This window comes from Lithohypha guttulata, assembly GCF_036872675.1.
Source record: "Lithohypha guttulata strain CCFEE 5908 chromosome Unknown scaffold_3, whole genome shotgun sequence".
Taxonomy (NCBI): Eukaryota; Fungi; Ascomycota; class Eurotiomycetes; order Chaetothyriales; family Trichomeriaceae; genus Lithohypha; species Lithohypha guttulata.
The window spans coordinates 360,279-371,665 of NW_027042752.1; the positions used below are offsets into that span (position 1 = coordinate 360,279).

The 11,387-nt window shown below is 49.6% G+C and overlaps 4 protein-coding genes across 4 annotated transcripts; 3 read left to right on the forward strand and 1 right to left on the reverse strand.

Annotated features, from left to right (window-relative positions):
* Positions 1–1,921: 1,921 nt before the first annotated feature.
* On the forward strand, positions 1,922–2,188 carry LTR64_003908 (uncharacterized protein; the record flags this gene model as incomplete). Its single annotated transcript, XM_064898258.1, has 2 exons — positions 1,922–2,028; positions 2,077–2,188. The coding sequence occupies 2 exons, from the start codon at positions 1,922–1,924 to the stop codon at positions 2,186–2,188; spliced, it is 219 nt and encodes a 72-aa protein (XP_064754215.1).
* Positions 2,189–2,683: 495 nt separating this feature from the next.
* LTR64_003909 (uncharacterized protein) lies at positions 2,684–3,553 on the forward strand (the record flags this gene model as incomplete). Its single annotated transcript, XM_064898259.1, has 1 exon — positions 2,684–3,553. One exon carries the CDS (start codon positions 2,684–2,686, stop codon positions 3,551–3,553), a length of 870 nt encoding a protein of 289 aa, XP_064754216.1.
* A 978-nt stretch (positions 3,554–4,531) lies between these two features.
* Positions 4,532–5,902, reverse strand: LTR64_003910 (uncharacterized protein; the record flags this gene model as incomplete). Its single annotated transcript, XM_064898260.1, has 1 exon — positions 4,532–5,902. The coding sequence occupies one exon, from the start codon at positions 5,900–5,902 to the stop codon at positions 4,532–4,534; it is 1,371 nt and encodes a 456-aa protein (XP_064754217.1).
* Positions 5,903–8,602: 2,700 nt separating this feature from the next.
* LTR64_003911 (uncharacterized protein) lies at positions 8,603–10,956 on the forward strand (the record flags this gene model as incomplete). Its single annotated transcript, XM_064898261.1, has 2 exons — positions 8,603–10,555; positions 10,606–10,956. 2 exons carry the CDS (start codon positions 8,603–8,605, stop codon positions 10,954–10,956), a joined length of 2,304 nt encoding a protein of 767 aa, XP_064754218.1.
* Positions 10,957–11,387: the final 431 nt, after the last annotated feature.

Below are 11,387 nucleotides of genomic sequence, written 5' to 3' on the forward strand. Positions count from 1 at the left end.
GATGCAATCTGCTTGATGGACAAGCTTAGTATAGAGCTCAATTGACAGCTTCAACCACTTTTGAGACATTCTCACAATCATCTGTCTTCCATGCAGGCATGACTACAGATTAGCACGGCATATTGCATCCTGAGATTCGAATCGTATGTCTTATACTAGAGAAAAGTTTCCTTGCATGATGAGACTCCTCCTAAAGACTCAAGTGAATCGCAACGTGTACAGTTAGTTCTGATACCTCGTGCAGAGCTATTTGGTAGAACGAAGTGCAATCCTGTGGGCCGGTCAGTCATCTTTCATGGTTAATATAGAAGGTCCGCTTGCATTCACTAATGTTACCTTACTGCCGCAAAGGAAATGGCAGAGCATATGCTACTGCAACTTCGGTCATTGCTTGGCTTTTAGGTTAGTCCATGCTTTTTCAAATAGTGAGGCCTCCCGAAACAGAGTTCTGGCGACATCCAAATGACATGGGTCGGCCTCACGCTTTCCCCAACTTGATCAGTCCACTTTCCACATCTGCAACTCCTTGCTGTATTCCCAATCTTCGCCCGTCAGCCTCATCAAACCGGCTCGAGGTGTTTAGCTTAGTGCTGATTTGAACAAAGGTCTAAGCTCTCTGGCTCGGACAAAACTATTGCCTCGTGCCACCAAATTTGGCATAGCAGAAGTAACAGTCCTTTGTTGACAGCTCTTGAAGCTCCATTTTAGAGCTTGCGACTGATAGTCCGCCCTCAGAGCTAGGTTACTGTGCAGCTGCCACGTTAAGTGCCGGACACGAAGAAACACGCATAGGATGACTATGTACTCGGCGGTGGTGAGTTATGTGGCTGGCCACTGTCTGACCAGTAGATGCACGTTGTCCTCCTTCCTTGCGTTGCATCTCTTGTTGTTCTAGATATTGCTCTGAAAGGCCCCCCTCGTTTACGGCCAGTCGTGCTGGCAATACTCCCGTTGAAAATGTTCAGAACAACAGCTTTCATTGCTCTGATCTCTGCGGTCGTGGCGCAAGGCTCTGGATCACCATCGTCTTCGATCACGTCGACCGCGGCACTTTCGTCTGCGACATCCTCCGCGAATGCAACCAGCACATCCAAGGAACCAGTCACACACACGATAGACGTTGCGAAGGGCGGTCATTCGTTCTCACCAGATGTGACATTAGCAGAAGTAGGGGATATCATTGGTAAGATAATCGCTACCTATTCAAGATCCTGGTCTAATCTCGTGTGAAGAGTTCCGATTTTACCCAACGAATCACTCTGTCATTCGTGCAGACTATGGCTATCCCTGTGTACCTTATGAGATGATCTTAGGCGCAGGGCATCCGGGATTTTGGTCTGGATGGGAACCGGTTGATGCTGTTCTTGATGACCCACCAAAGTGGTCAGTAAGAGTGAATGATAGCGATCCGATATTCTTCTACTGCGGTGCGCCGGGGTCATGTATAGGCTACGGAATGGTCGGTGTGGTCAATCCCAACGCGAACACGAGCCTGGAGCGTCACAGACAGCTCGCTGAGCAAAGTACATTCGTTTTGGTACCAGGTGAAGACTGGCCGAGTGAGGGAGTTATACCCTCCGGTGTCGCCACCACAACGAGTGCACCTTCTTCGACAGCTACGGGAGCTCCTGCTACTAGTGCAGTACCACCGCCACCATCTCATGCTGCTCTCTCACCTGGTGCAATTGCTGGAATTGCCATTGGTGGATCTGCGGTTCTCCTTGCTGCTGCAGTCGCTATCTGGTTTTGTGGAAGACAATCGAGACGTCACATAGGGCCTGCTCCGGGAGCACCGGCGCAGGAAATCCATCCTGGCTATAACCCACACATGAGTTCAATGTATGGCAAGTCAGGACATATGTCAGTTTCTGGCTATACTATGCCACCAGGATACGATCAGTCGAACATGCATTCTCCCACAATGCCTACAGCACCCGCTCACCTCATGGCACAGGAGCCTACAATGCTTTCTGCTGCACCAAGTCCCCATCTTCAGTCCGCCTCTCCTGTCTCCAACCACGCATCTACGTAAGTCGTTCGGGAGATTGTTTCAGAGAACTTACTAACAACATCTAGGTATGCCGTAGGAACTCATATGGTTGCTCCTGTCGAAATGGATGGTGGCTCACACTTGACTAACCCGCCACGAAGATCGACGGAGAAGCAAGGCGTTGAGAGATATTCGTGAGAACGGTCTCAGTGTCAAATTGCCTAGCTTTCGATGCTGGTTTTCAAAACCTGAGCATGTGCTTGCTGAAGCGGTCACATCAACGTGATCCGTGGTCTAGGACAATCTCTACCTGTATTAATTGTGTATAAAAGCAATACTTACGATAATTGATGACAAGGAATTTATTGAGGACCTTTTCACCTTCTGAAGCCCTGCAATCGACTAACATCCGAGACTAATTCTTGACTTCGGTCTCGTTGACACTGTAGAGCTCTCCTCAATCCTGGCGATAGGTTATTGCAGCACAATCAGCTTGGTAGTGAGAGATTGCTGCTCATCGGCTGAGTGTCGTCGAAAAACTGCGGCCATTTAATCTCGAAGCAATATACCTCTCACGACTCATCTTGACCTCGTTGTTGTTACTCGATTGCCCACTCACAAGGCATGATAATTCAGGTCTACTGAAGCAAAACTAATATCAGCAGCTTCAATCGAAAAACAATCATGTCAAACATGTCAGAAATACCAATGCCCGAACCCACCAACAAGCGCCTACCACTCTCACAATACCAAATCATTTCATTCGACGTCTACGGCACCCTAATACAATACAAACAACACATCCTCTCATCATTCAAACCATTACTCTCGCGATTACCAACAGATTCCCCTCTACGTAACTCAGCCCCCCTATCATCGCACATATCCGACTCAGCAACCACAGGCGACATTGAATTCCTCAAAATCTTCCAAAAACAGGAAGACACTATCAAGCTGGAACTAGCTTCAAACCCACTACGCTTCGACAAGGCCCTACAGGAGATTTGGCGACGGGTCGCTGCGCAACTCGGTGTAACGACTACAGACGAAGAAGTGCAGCGTTTTGGAAGTGAGGAAAACATCAAGTCTTGGCCTTGTTTTCCAGGAAGTATTGAGGCTCTACAAGTAATTCAATCTGCGTCTTCTGGCCATAAACTCGTGGCACTGAGTAATATCGACAAATACGCTACGGACTTGACATTTGCTGCTTCTGGGCTTGGGAATATCAGCTGGTCGAAGGTGTATACGGCGGAGGACTTTGGGACAAGTGAAGAGGATCTTAAATTGGCTGATCAGCGGAAGTTCGAGGCCCTACTCAAGTATGCGGATGACATTGGGTGTAGCAAGGAACGTATTCTGCATGTTGCGCAATCTCTGGGACATGATCATGCGCCTGCGAAGAAGATGGGTGTTAGTTCTGTCTTCCTTACTGGTGATGGGCCGGTCTGGGGTAAAGAGGGTGAATCTAGAATGGCTGTTGAGAAGGGATTGGTTGGGTATGGTTGGAGATGTGAGGATTTGAGAGAGTTTTCGAAGCTCATCAAGCAGCAGGAAGAGCAGTGATGAGAATTTAAGCTTCGCGTTGTGATCTGTAGGGTGAAATAAAGCGTTCCACGCGATTTTACAGACCACAACTACTCGGTACCTGCTTAGTGCTCTTAATTGCTGACGAAATCCTTATGGCCCAATCCTCGGAGACACCGTCCCCATGTCTGAGTGTTGCGGCTACTGCTTCCTCGTCCTCCAAGACTTCCATGACTATTGAATGATATACCTTCCTTTGGTATTGGGTTTCCACGGATATGGTGGAGTCGGAATATGTGCTCTCGGTGGTCTGGGAGCTCCGGAGGGTACCCTATAGGTACCGTAGTTGTTAATAAGAACCGGTCGAGGTCCAGGAGGGGGGGCTGGTCCATATATCGGACATGGGCGTGATATCAACCCGCAGCAGGTGTCACCACAGCCACCACGTAGTCGAAGATCTGGTTCCGATTGACGGTGCTCAATGGATGGCGCTGCCGAAGACTTTGAGTCTTGCCGGAGAACGTTGTGGTGGACGCCTGGTTCGCCCAAAGCATCTGGTTGTGGTGCATCTCCGCTACCATAGCCATCAACGTGATTCTGCGTTGCAGATGATGAGAAAACCTGCAGAGCTTGGCGGATCTTGAGGCTCAAACTATCCAGTCGCTTGGTAAGAGTGTCAAGACGACAACATAGATTTTCCTGTCGCACCAACGAAGAGTCGCTTGTGTCAGTACGTCCACTATCACTGACTTGCTGCTGTTCGTTTTGCTGTGTAGCCGACGCTTTCTGAAGGGGTTGCTGAGTAGCACTGCAAGGTCGATCAGTTTCTGACATTTTGAAGTCCAGGACGGCAGCTCATGAAAGGTCCCCCAGGCTCTGGTGCATCATGTCAGAGTTAAATCTTAGCGATTCCAGGTGTTTGCACGCAGCCGAGCAAACATAAAGCAGATGCGTTCGTTGGATGTTGTTGGCATGCTTGCAACCATGCAAACGCAACGGTTGCTAATACAATGTGATCTACCTTTGAGATTCTCCACCTCGCGCATCGAAATATCTACTCCTAAGAGCCTGGCTAATACCACTGACTCGATTGGCTACATTACCAACAGCACCGCTCGGTCCGCCCATAGTCATGGTTGTATTTCCCATGCCACTCAGAAGAGCTTCTTCTAATGCTGACTGAGTCACGCTTGCATCATCGAGGTCACTAAAACTGCTGCCCATGCTTGGAGATGATTCTGATCCATGGCCGCCATGATTACCTGCTCTACGTAGTCGAGGAGACAGGCCTGCCGCCGCGGCGAGTGCTGCTTGTTGTCGCGGTGATAGTGGGTTGGGTAGATTCTCACGCCCTTGTTGACGATGTTCAGCACTCCTCGGACGAGGATTGGCCTGATTCTCTGACGTTGAACTTGTGGATGATGTGAGCTGGTCATTTGATGTCGATTGCTGAGGTAAAATTCGTTCTGAAGTGCTTCGACGATGAATTGATGGTCTTGCCGTTTGTGCCATGCCGCCTCGTAGAGTTGCTGCAGGGTCACGGCTCGTGCTTGAGTCAGCCTTTGTGGTGTCGCCAGAGGTTGTAGAGAACGGCAAGAAGGCGGGCGTATCGTCTTCGTCCTCTTCGTCAAGCTGAGGTGCGGACGGCCTTCGCATGTGCTGTGGCTTTCTACCTGGGGCTGTTCGTCTGGAAGCAGCAGGATTTGGTCTTCGATGTAGCATACGAGATTGTGTCATATTTTCATCCGAGGACGAGTCAACCTCATGCACCACTTCTTGTCTAGGAGATTTAGTGTTCGGTTGCTGAATACTGCCTCGTCTTGAGTGCGTCCTACTACCAATTTCATTCTCCTTGGAAGTTCGCCGCGACAACGGCCTCGATGCTGTCGACTCCGCCTTTGGGTGAATTGGCCCACCCTGTGCGACTGTTCGTGCAGCGAACGATGACTTACTTCTATTGGGTGTGCCTGGGGTGCTCGATTCAGCTGCAGCAGGTTGTGTCGCTGGACGAGATGGAACTTTGAAGCCAACACCACTACCTGTCCTTCTCAGAGGTTGAGTGCTAACGACGCTTGCTGTATTCGAAGAAGGTAGAGGCGATGCAGTATTAGATGACCTTGACCCCATGCGTCTCATCTGTGCACGGACTTGAGATAGTTGTCGTTCGTAAAGCCATGCCGCTTGCTGCAGTAAAAATGCCTGGGTGACTTCGAATCGTTCGGCGAGTCCCCTCCAGTCGATCTCGTGACCTTTAGAGGACTTGGATAGTACCTCCCAAAGATCTCTTTCCTTAGCTGCCGACCACGCTACTGGAGGCGGATCTATGAAGTCGCCTCTGGCGAATGGCAACCTGACAAAGACTGTGAAATGATCTTCGCGGTCGCCCATAGCTTAATAATTGAGACTATTGAAGCGTGGTGACCTTCCAAGAAGTTGAAGCGGTGCTGGAGCAGGTTGGCTAATCTTTACTGGGTTTCCATGAGCTGAATGGCCCTGTGCTGATATCTATCGTGATAAGTGTGAAAACTCGGCTCCTAAGGCCTGCGAGGCGTTCATTGATCGGCGACCCTGCAACAGGAGCAGTACACGGATGAGTTGCGGTGCAGTAACGGGTTGTGGTCACTCGTGTTGTACAGGCCATCTTGCCGGTTAAAAAGAACAAAAAGCATCAACAGCGGTCAAATCGTCACTCTCAAGTGAGGACCTCTTCTGAAGCGTTCATAAAACAGCATCATAGGCGATTTTCTTTCTCTGCCGTCACTTCAAATATACTGAGATCAGTCCACAACGTCGCGAACCACAATTTCATCTCAAGACATCTAGTCCACACGAGGATCACGATTCACGGCCATCAAGTATCGATCTCAATGGACATTGATCTATTCGTAAGGTGAATAACCACAAAAGGCATTGAGACGAGTCTTCACGATGATAGTCAACGTAATTCATGCAAGGACTTGATGTAATATAATTTGCTACTCGAAACTGGGTTGCTGGCTACACCCGAGCTCGATAATTTACAGGTTTCTACGTATATCTTCACACTCTCGAAAGCTGGCCTGAGGTATATCATGTCATCAATCAACCTTATACGCGTCCTGGCTTCACAGTGGCAGCTTTGAGAAAGTGGAAACTATACAGGTACCATCAATCAGGCGTGATTTCACTAGCCATGAGTGCAACACGTTTCCGTGTCGCTGAGGAACGCAAGTGGTAAGCAGCTAACACTGAAAGCTATCGAATCCCAGCTCTGCACTACTACAATTTGTATAACCTTCACCAACACTATCCCAACGAACAGCATATGGACATCTTCTTGTGTATTCTCTCGTGTTTCGTTTTGCTTCACTCGTATGTTCCTTCTATACAAACAATACCAGCATCCCTCTGTGGCTATTGTCGCATGCTATGGACGTAGCACACGACGCCTCATCCTGATATTCAAATCACCTCTCGCATCTCGCGTCTCGCTGTTTACGACGAAAACTTCACTGGCACCTACGACTTCTCTAATGTGCACGACGTTCGAGTGTACATCGTGCGAGAGGGTGTTCCTCCATCGGTGCAAGAACGTCGCCTTTGAGTCCAAGGAGGCATGTCCTGATCTTATCACGACTACCGAGCCGAGGTCGTGCGAGCCTTGCGCAGTCGTCAACGGAGCGATTCAGCAACTTTGTCTTCTTGTCTACCGCGCACCCTTCTTAGAGACGGACGGCATGAGTGGGATTGACAATCACGAGGAGTGGCAGAGAGAGGACTACAGGAGGCTACTCACGAAACCTAAGAACCACAAGGGCTTGCAGGATAGAGTCGAATCGAGAGCGGAAAGACACACTGTGGCTGAGAAACTGGTAGCAATGGGACTGGACGGTGTCGAAGATGTACACGAAAAACACCAAGGATTCACCATTATTTTGACACCCCCGAGTTGTTCCAAGAACAGCAACAAAGAAAACGAGCGACCACATACTGAGAAGAGTTTCGACGATCTATGAGGCAGGCAAGGTGTGAAGACAGGTAGAGGATTGATGTGTACCATAACTGTAGGATGTGACGATGCTGTCTAAACAAATACTTAATATCCTTACCATGACCTCGCATACTGATTGTGTTTGTCCCATAGCTCCTCCAGGAAAAACAGGAGAAAATGGCTGAAAACGAACTTATTAGGCAACAGAGCTTCTTGCTGCTTCACTCGTTTGTCGTGTGTCCTTCTTTCCACATCGGTAGTTCGTTGTTGTTAATACACTGTTACTCTGGGGTCACGACCTATGACATTTCAGCTTCATGTTTGGTTGTCACCTGGCTATGGATCTCCAGCAGCATTACACATGGTATGAGTTGCATACAGCATGGGCGATATGGCAGCTCGCCTGTGCTCAGGTTGAGACCTTCGTCAAAAGAACGAGGAGACAAAAGATCCTGACAGTTCGCTAACCTCTCTGGGCAAGGTTGAAGCTACCTTTCTGGGACTGGATTATGCGACACAAGGTTTCCCTCCCACCTTGGTGACACGGCGCAGCCAGCATGAATGCTTCGGCGTCTTGTGAAGCTTGGACGTAGCACAAGGAACTTTTGCTCACCAACGTGTTCGGTGTCAGTGAGGCCACTCGAGGAGACCGTGACGTGAGGTGTGAAGCTTTCCAGCAAGACCTTCTTTCAAACGAAGGTGGAGGAAGTTGCTCCAAGGCCACCCTTTACCGGTTGGCTGGTTCGCCCTGCCCCATTTCAGGCATGGTGGCTTCCCAAACCAGCTCGTTTTGGCGTCCCGCGCGTCCACTCGTCTACCAACCTCTTCCTGCGCGAAGCTTTGTCATTGGCACATAGATAGTCGTATTGGCGTCGCATGTTGCATGAACTATCTTCCTTTGCGACAGGATCGTCTCACGTTGATCAGATGGAGACAACCTGAAGGGGTGGCCGCAGAAGTGCTCTACATGCGCTTCTTACTAACTTGTGTAAAATCCACCACATCCATGCTGAAGCTGTCGCAAAGATATATTGCCATGCTGTTGTCTAATTTATGAACCTTGCCTGAGAGATCAACCTCATCGCGATCGTGGGTTGATTCTCTGTTCCTCTTACATTATGTTTAGCAATTTACACGCTCCACGAGGTGATCGTGCCAGGTCAAAATCTCCAGGTGGACGTACTGCCCGAGCCAGCAACGACCATTTTGCAGCTGCCGGCGACGACCGGCGACACCGTAAGCCCTCGCGAAGCAAGTACAGTGAGTCAGAGTCAGAAGGGGACGACTATCCTGAGCCACCTCAATACGAGGATCGCACCCCAGATGCGTATAACGCGCGATCAGACAAGGAAAACCTTAGACGTCAGAAAGAGGAAAACGAGTACGAGTACAGCAAGAAAGGAGGAAACAAGTACGCTGCTTCTGGGATAGAAGACGTGAAAACGGCTGGTAGTCGAAAGGGACGAGATCCTTACGCAGATTATGCTGGAACACCACAATATGCGCGCGGGAACGGTACTGCATTCACGAACGGCGACTCCTTACAATATGCTGCCTTCCCTGGTACTGGTACAATCCCAGGTGGGTTTCCTGGACAATCAGTCAAGCCACCACCTAGTCCGCAACCTCGTCCCATAGGAACACGATACGAAGATGTAGGAAAAGTACGGTATGCTCAAATTGATCCAAACAGCATACAATATAACTACAACAACGGTACTCGTCAGCCGTCGTACGCGAAGGCCTACGATGGTACTGCAAATCCCACTCGACCCCCAGGTACAGCACAAAGGAAGGCATACAACGATGACAACTACGCGACAAGAGAACCAGTACGTCCAGCAGGTAGCAGACATGGTACCGATGAGAGAGTCAAGACTTTGGGCGAATCTGGCAGACGACAAAGCTATCATCGTGAAAGGTCGAAATCGCCAGCACCGGGAAACCCGGCTGGATTTAGTACAGAACAACTGCGAAAAAGCCTTGGACGACTATCAACCAGCGGCGTGTCTGGAGCCAATCTGGGTGTAGCTGGAGCAAGTCTAGCAGGTGGTAGCAGACCGCCAGCATCGCCACTTCTCGAGGCCTATAAAGGCACATATCAGACTATTTCTCCACTTCCCTCACCATTGACGGCCGCTAGTGGCAGGAGAGATGAGGAAGCCATGTCAGATTTTGACCTCAGTGACAGTGATGACTCAGATGAGGAGATATCTCAGCAGATCAAGGCCCTGAAACGGGAGAGGCAAGGTATAGCTGGTAGGAACGGCAGATCGCCGAAGACATTGGACTCAAGGCTTGAGACTGGTGGGTCGAAAGCACGAAGACTATCTAGCAATGCGATGGCAGTTGCTATTAGGCCCGAGAAGAAGAAGGCTGTTTCTTTCTATAATCCAGACAAGGATGCTGAGAAGATCGCCGAGGCTTTAAAAGGCAACCACAGAACGCCTGATGTGAAGCCACTTCTCAAGATCCTCCCATGGCTTACCACGGACGAGATTACAACACTCAAAACAGCTTATAAGAATTTCGCCAAGATCAATGGGCAAGGCATCAACCTTAGCAAACATATTAAGGCACGTTTTCCTGGTGGCAATCTCGGCAAAGTGCTCTATGCGACAAGCTTAGGAAGGTACGAGGGCGACGCATACTGGGCAAACTGTTTCTATCAGTCTGGTGCATCCAGGCGGGAGCTGCTAATCGAGTCGCTCTGTGGCCACAGCAACGAGACCATTCATCAAATTAAAGACGTGTTCAAGGACAAGAGGTACGACGATGATCTTGAAAAGTGTATGAAAGCTGAGTTAAAGGCGGACAAATTCCGCTTCGCCATCTTGCTTGCTCTTGAAGAACGTCGACAACCTGAAGGCCTTGGTATTAATATGCGTGATGTCCATGAGGATGGAGAGGATCTGCGTGATGCTCTGGCAGGAGCAGGCGGAGAAACAGCAATGATCAAGATCATCATGACCAAAAGTGACGACCATTTGCGTGAAGTGATGAGGTATTATGAAAAGAGTCACAAGCGGAATTTTGCAAGAGACATGATCTCGAAGTCTCAGAACCTGGTGGTAAGTAAGAGCCCGAATGCATACGGAATTGACACTAATCAACGTTGCAGGGCGAAGTATTAGCTCACATCATCAACGGAGCTCTAAACCGACCTATGCGCGATGCCATGCTATTGCACCAAGCTATAGAAGAATTTGCGCCTCCTGCTCAATATGGTCGCTCCCCATCACCTACTGCATCGAAGCCTAGTGCAGGCCGGGCAGAACTCCTGATATCGAGAGTCGTCAGACTGCACTGGGATTCTAGGCACCTCGAGAAGGTAAAGAGAGCCTACGAAGAGCGGTACAGAGAGACTGTGGTTAATGCTATTCGTCGCGATGTCCAAGGCGGCATGAAGACTGATGATGGCAAAGCATGGGCTGCCTTCTGTATGGACCTGATCAGAAGCAGTGAGGCCTGAGCAAGATCAGCAAGTTGTGGTCTATTGACCATGCGCCCTCATGTTTGTATATCATAATTCGAGTAGCTACGCAAGATCTACCATTAGCGACTGTCGTGCTTACAGAATTGGAAAATGCAAGCTCGCAATAATGAATTTGGCGCCCCAAAGTCTCGCTTCGGCCCGCCAAGTAGTAGGGTTTCGGCTAGCAGATCTGGGTTCGTAATGCCACGACTTGGTGGCTCTGGGCACGCCCGGACGAGTTGAACGACTTCCCCTGTGTTTGTGTTTGTTCGCCTCGTGGATGCAATTCTCAAGCTAGAAGCATCGCAGCGTCTGTAGTTGGAATCGGACAAAGACAATACCTGCCAGGAAAATGAACCAGCGGTAGTCAGCAACATCCTGAGGGCCACCCGGCACCTCCCTGATCACAAGCGATTGCAACAACTACC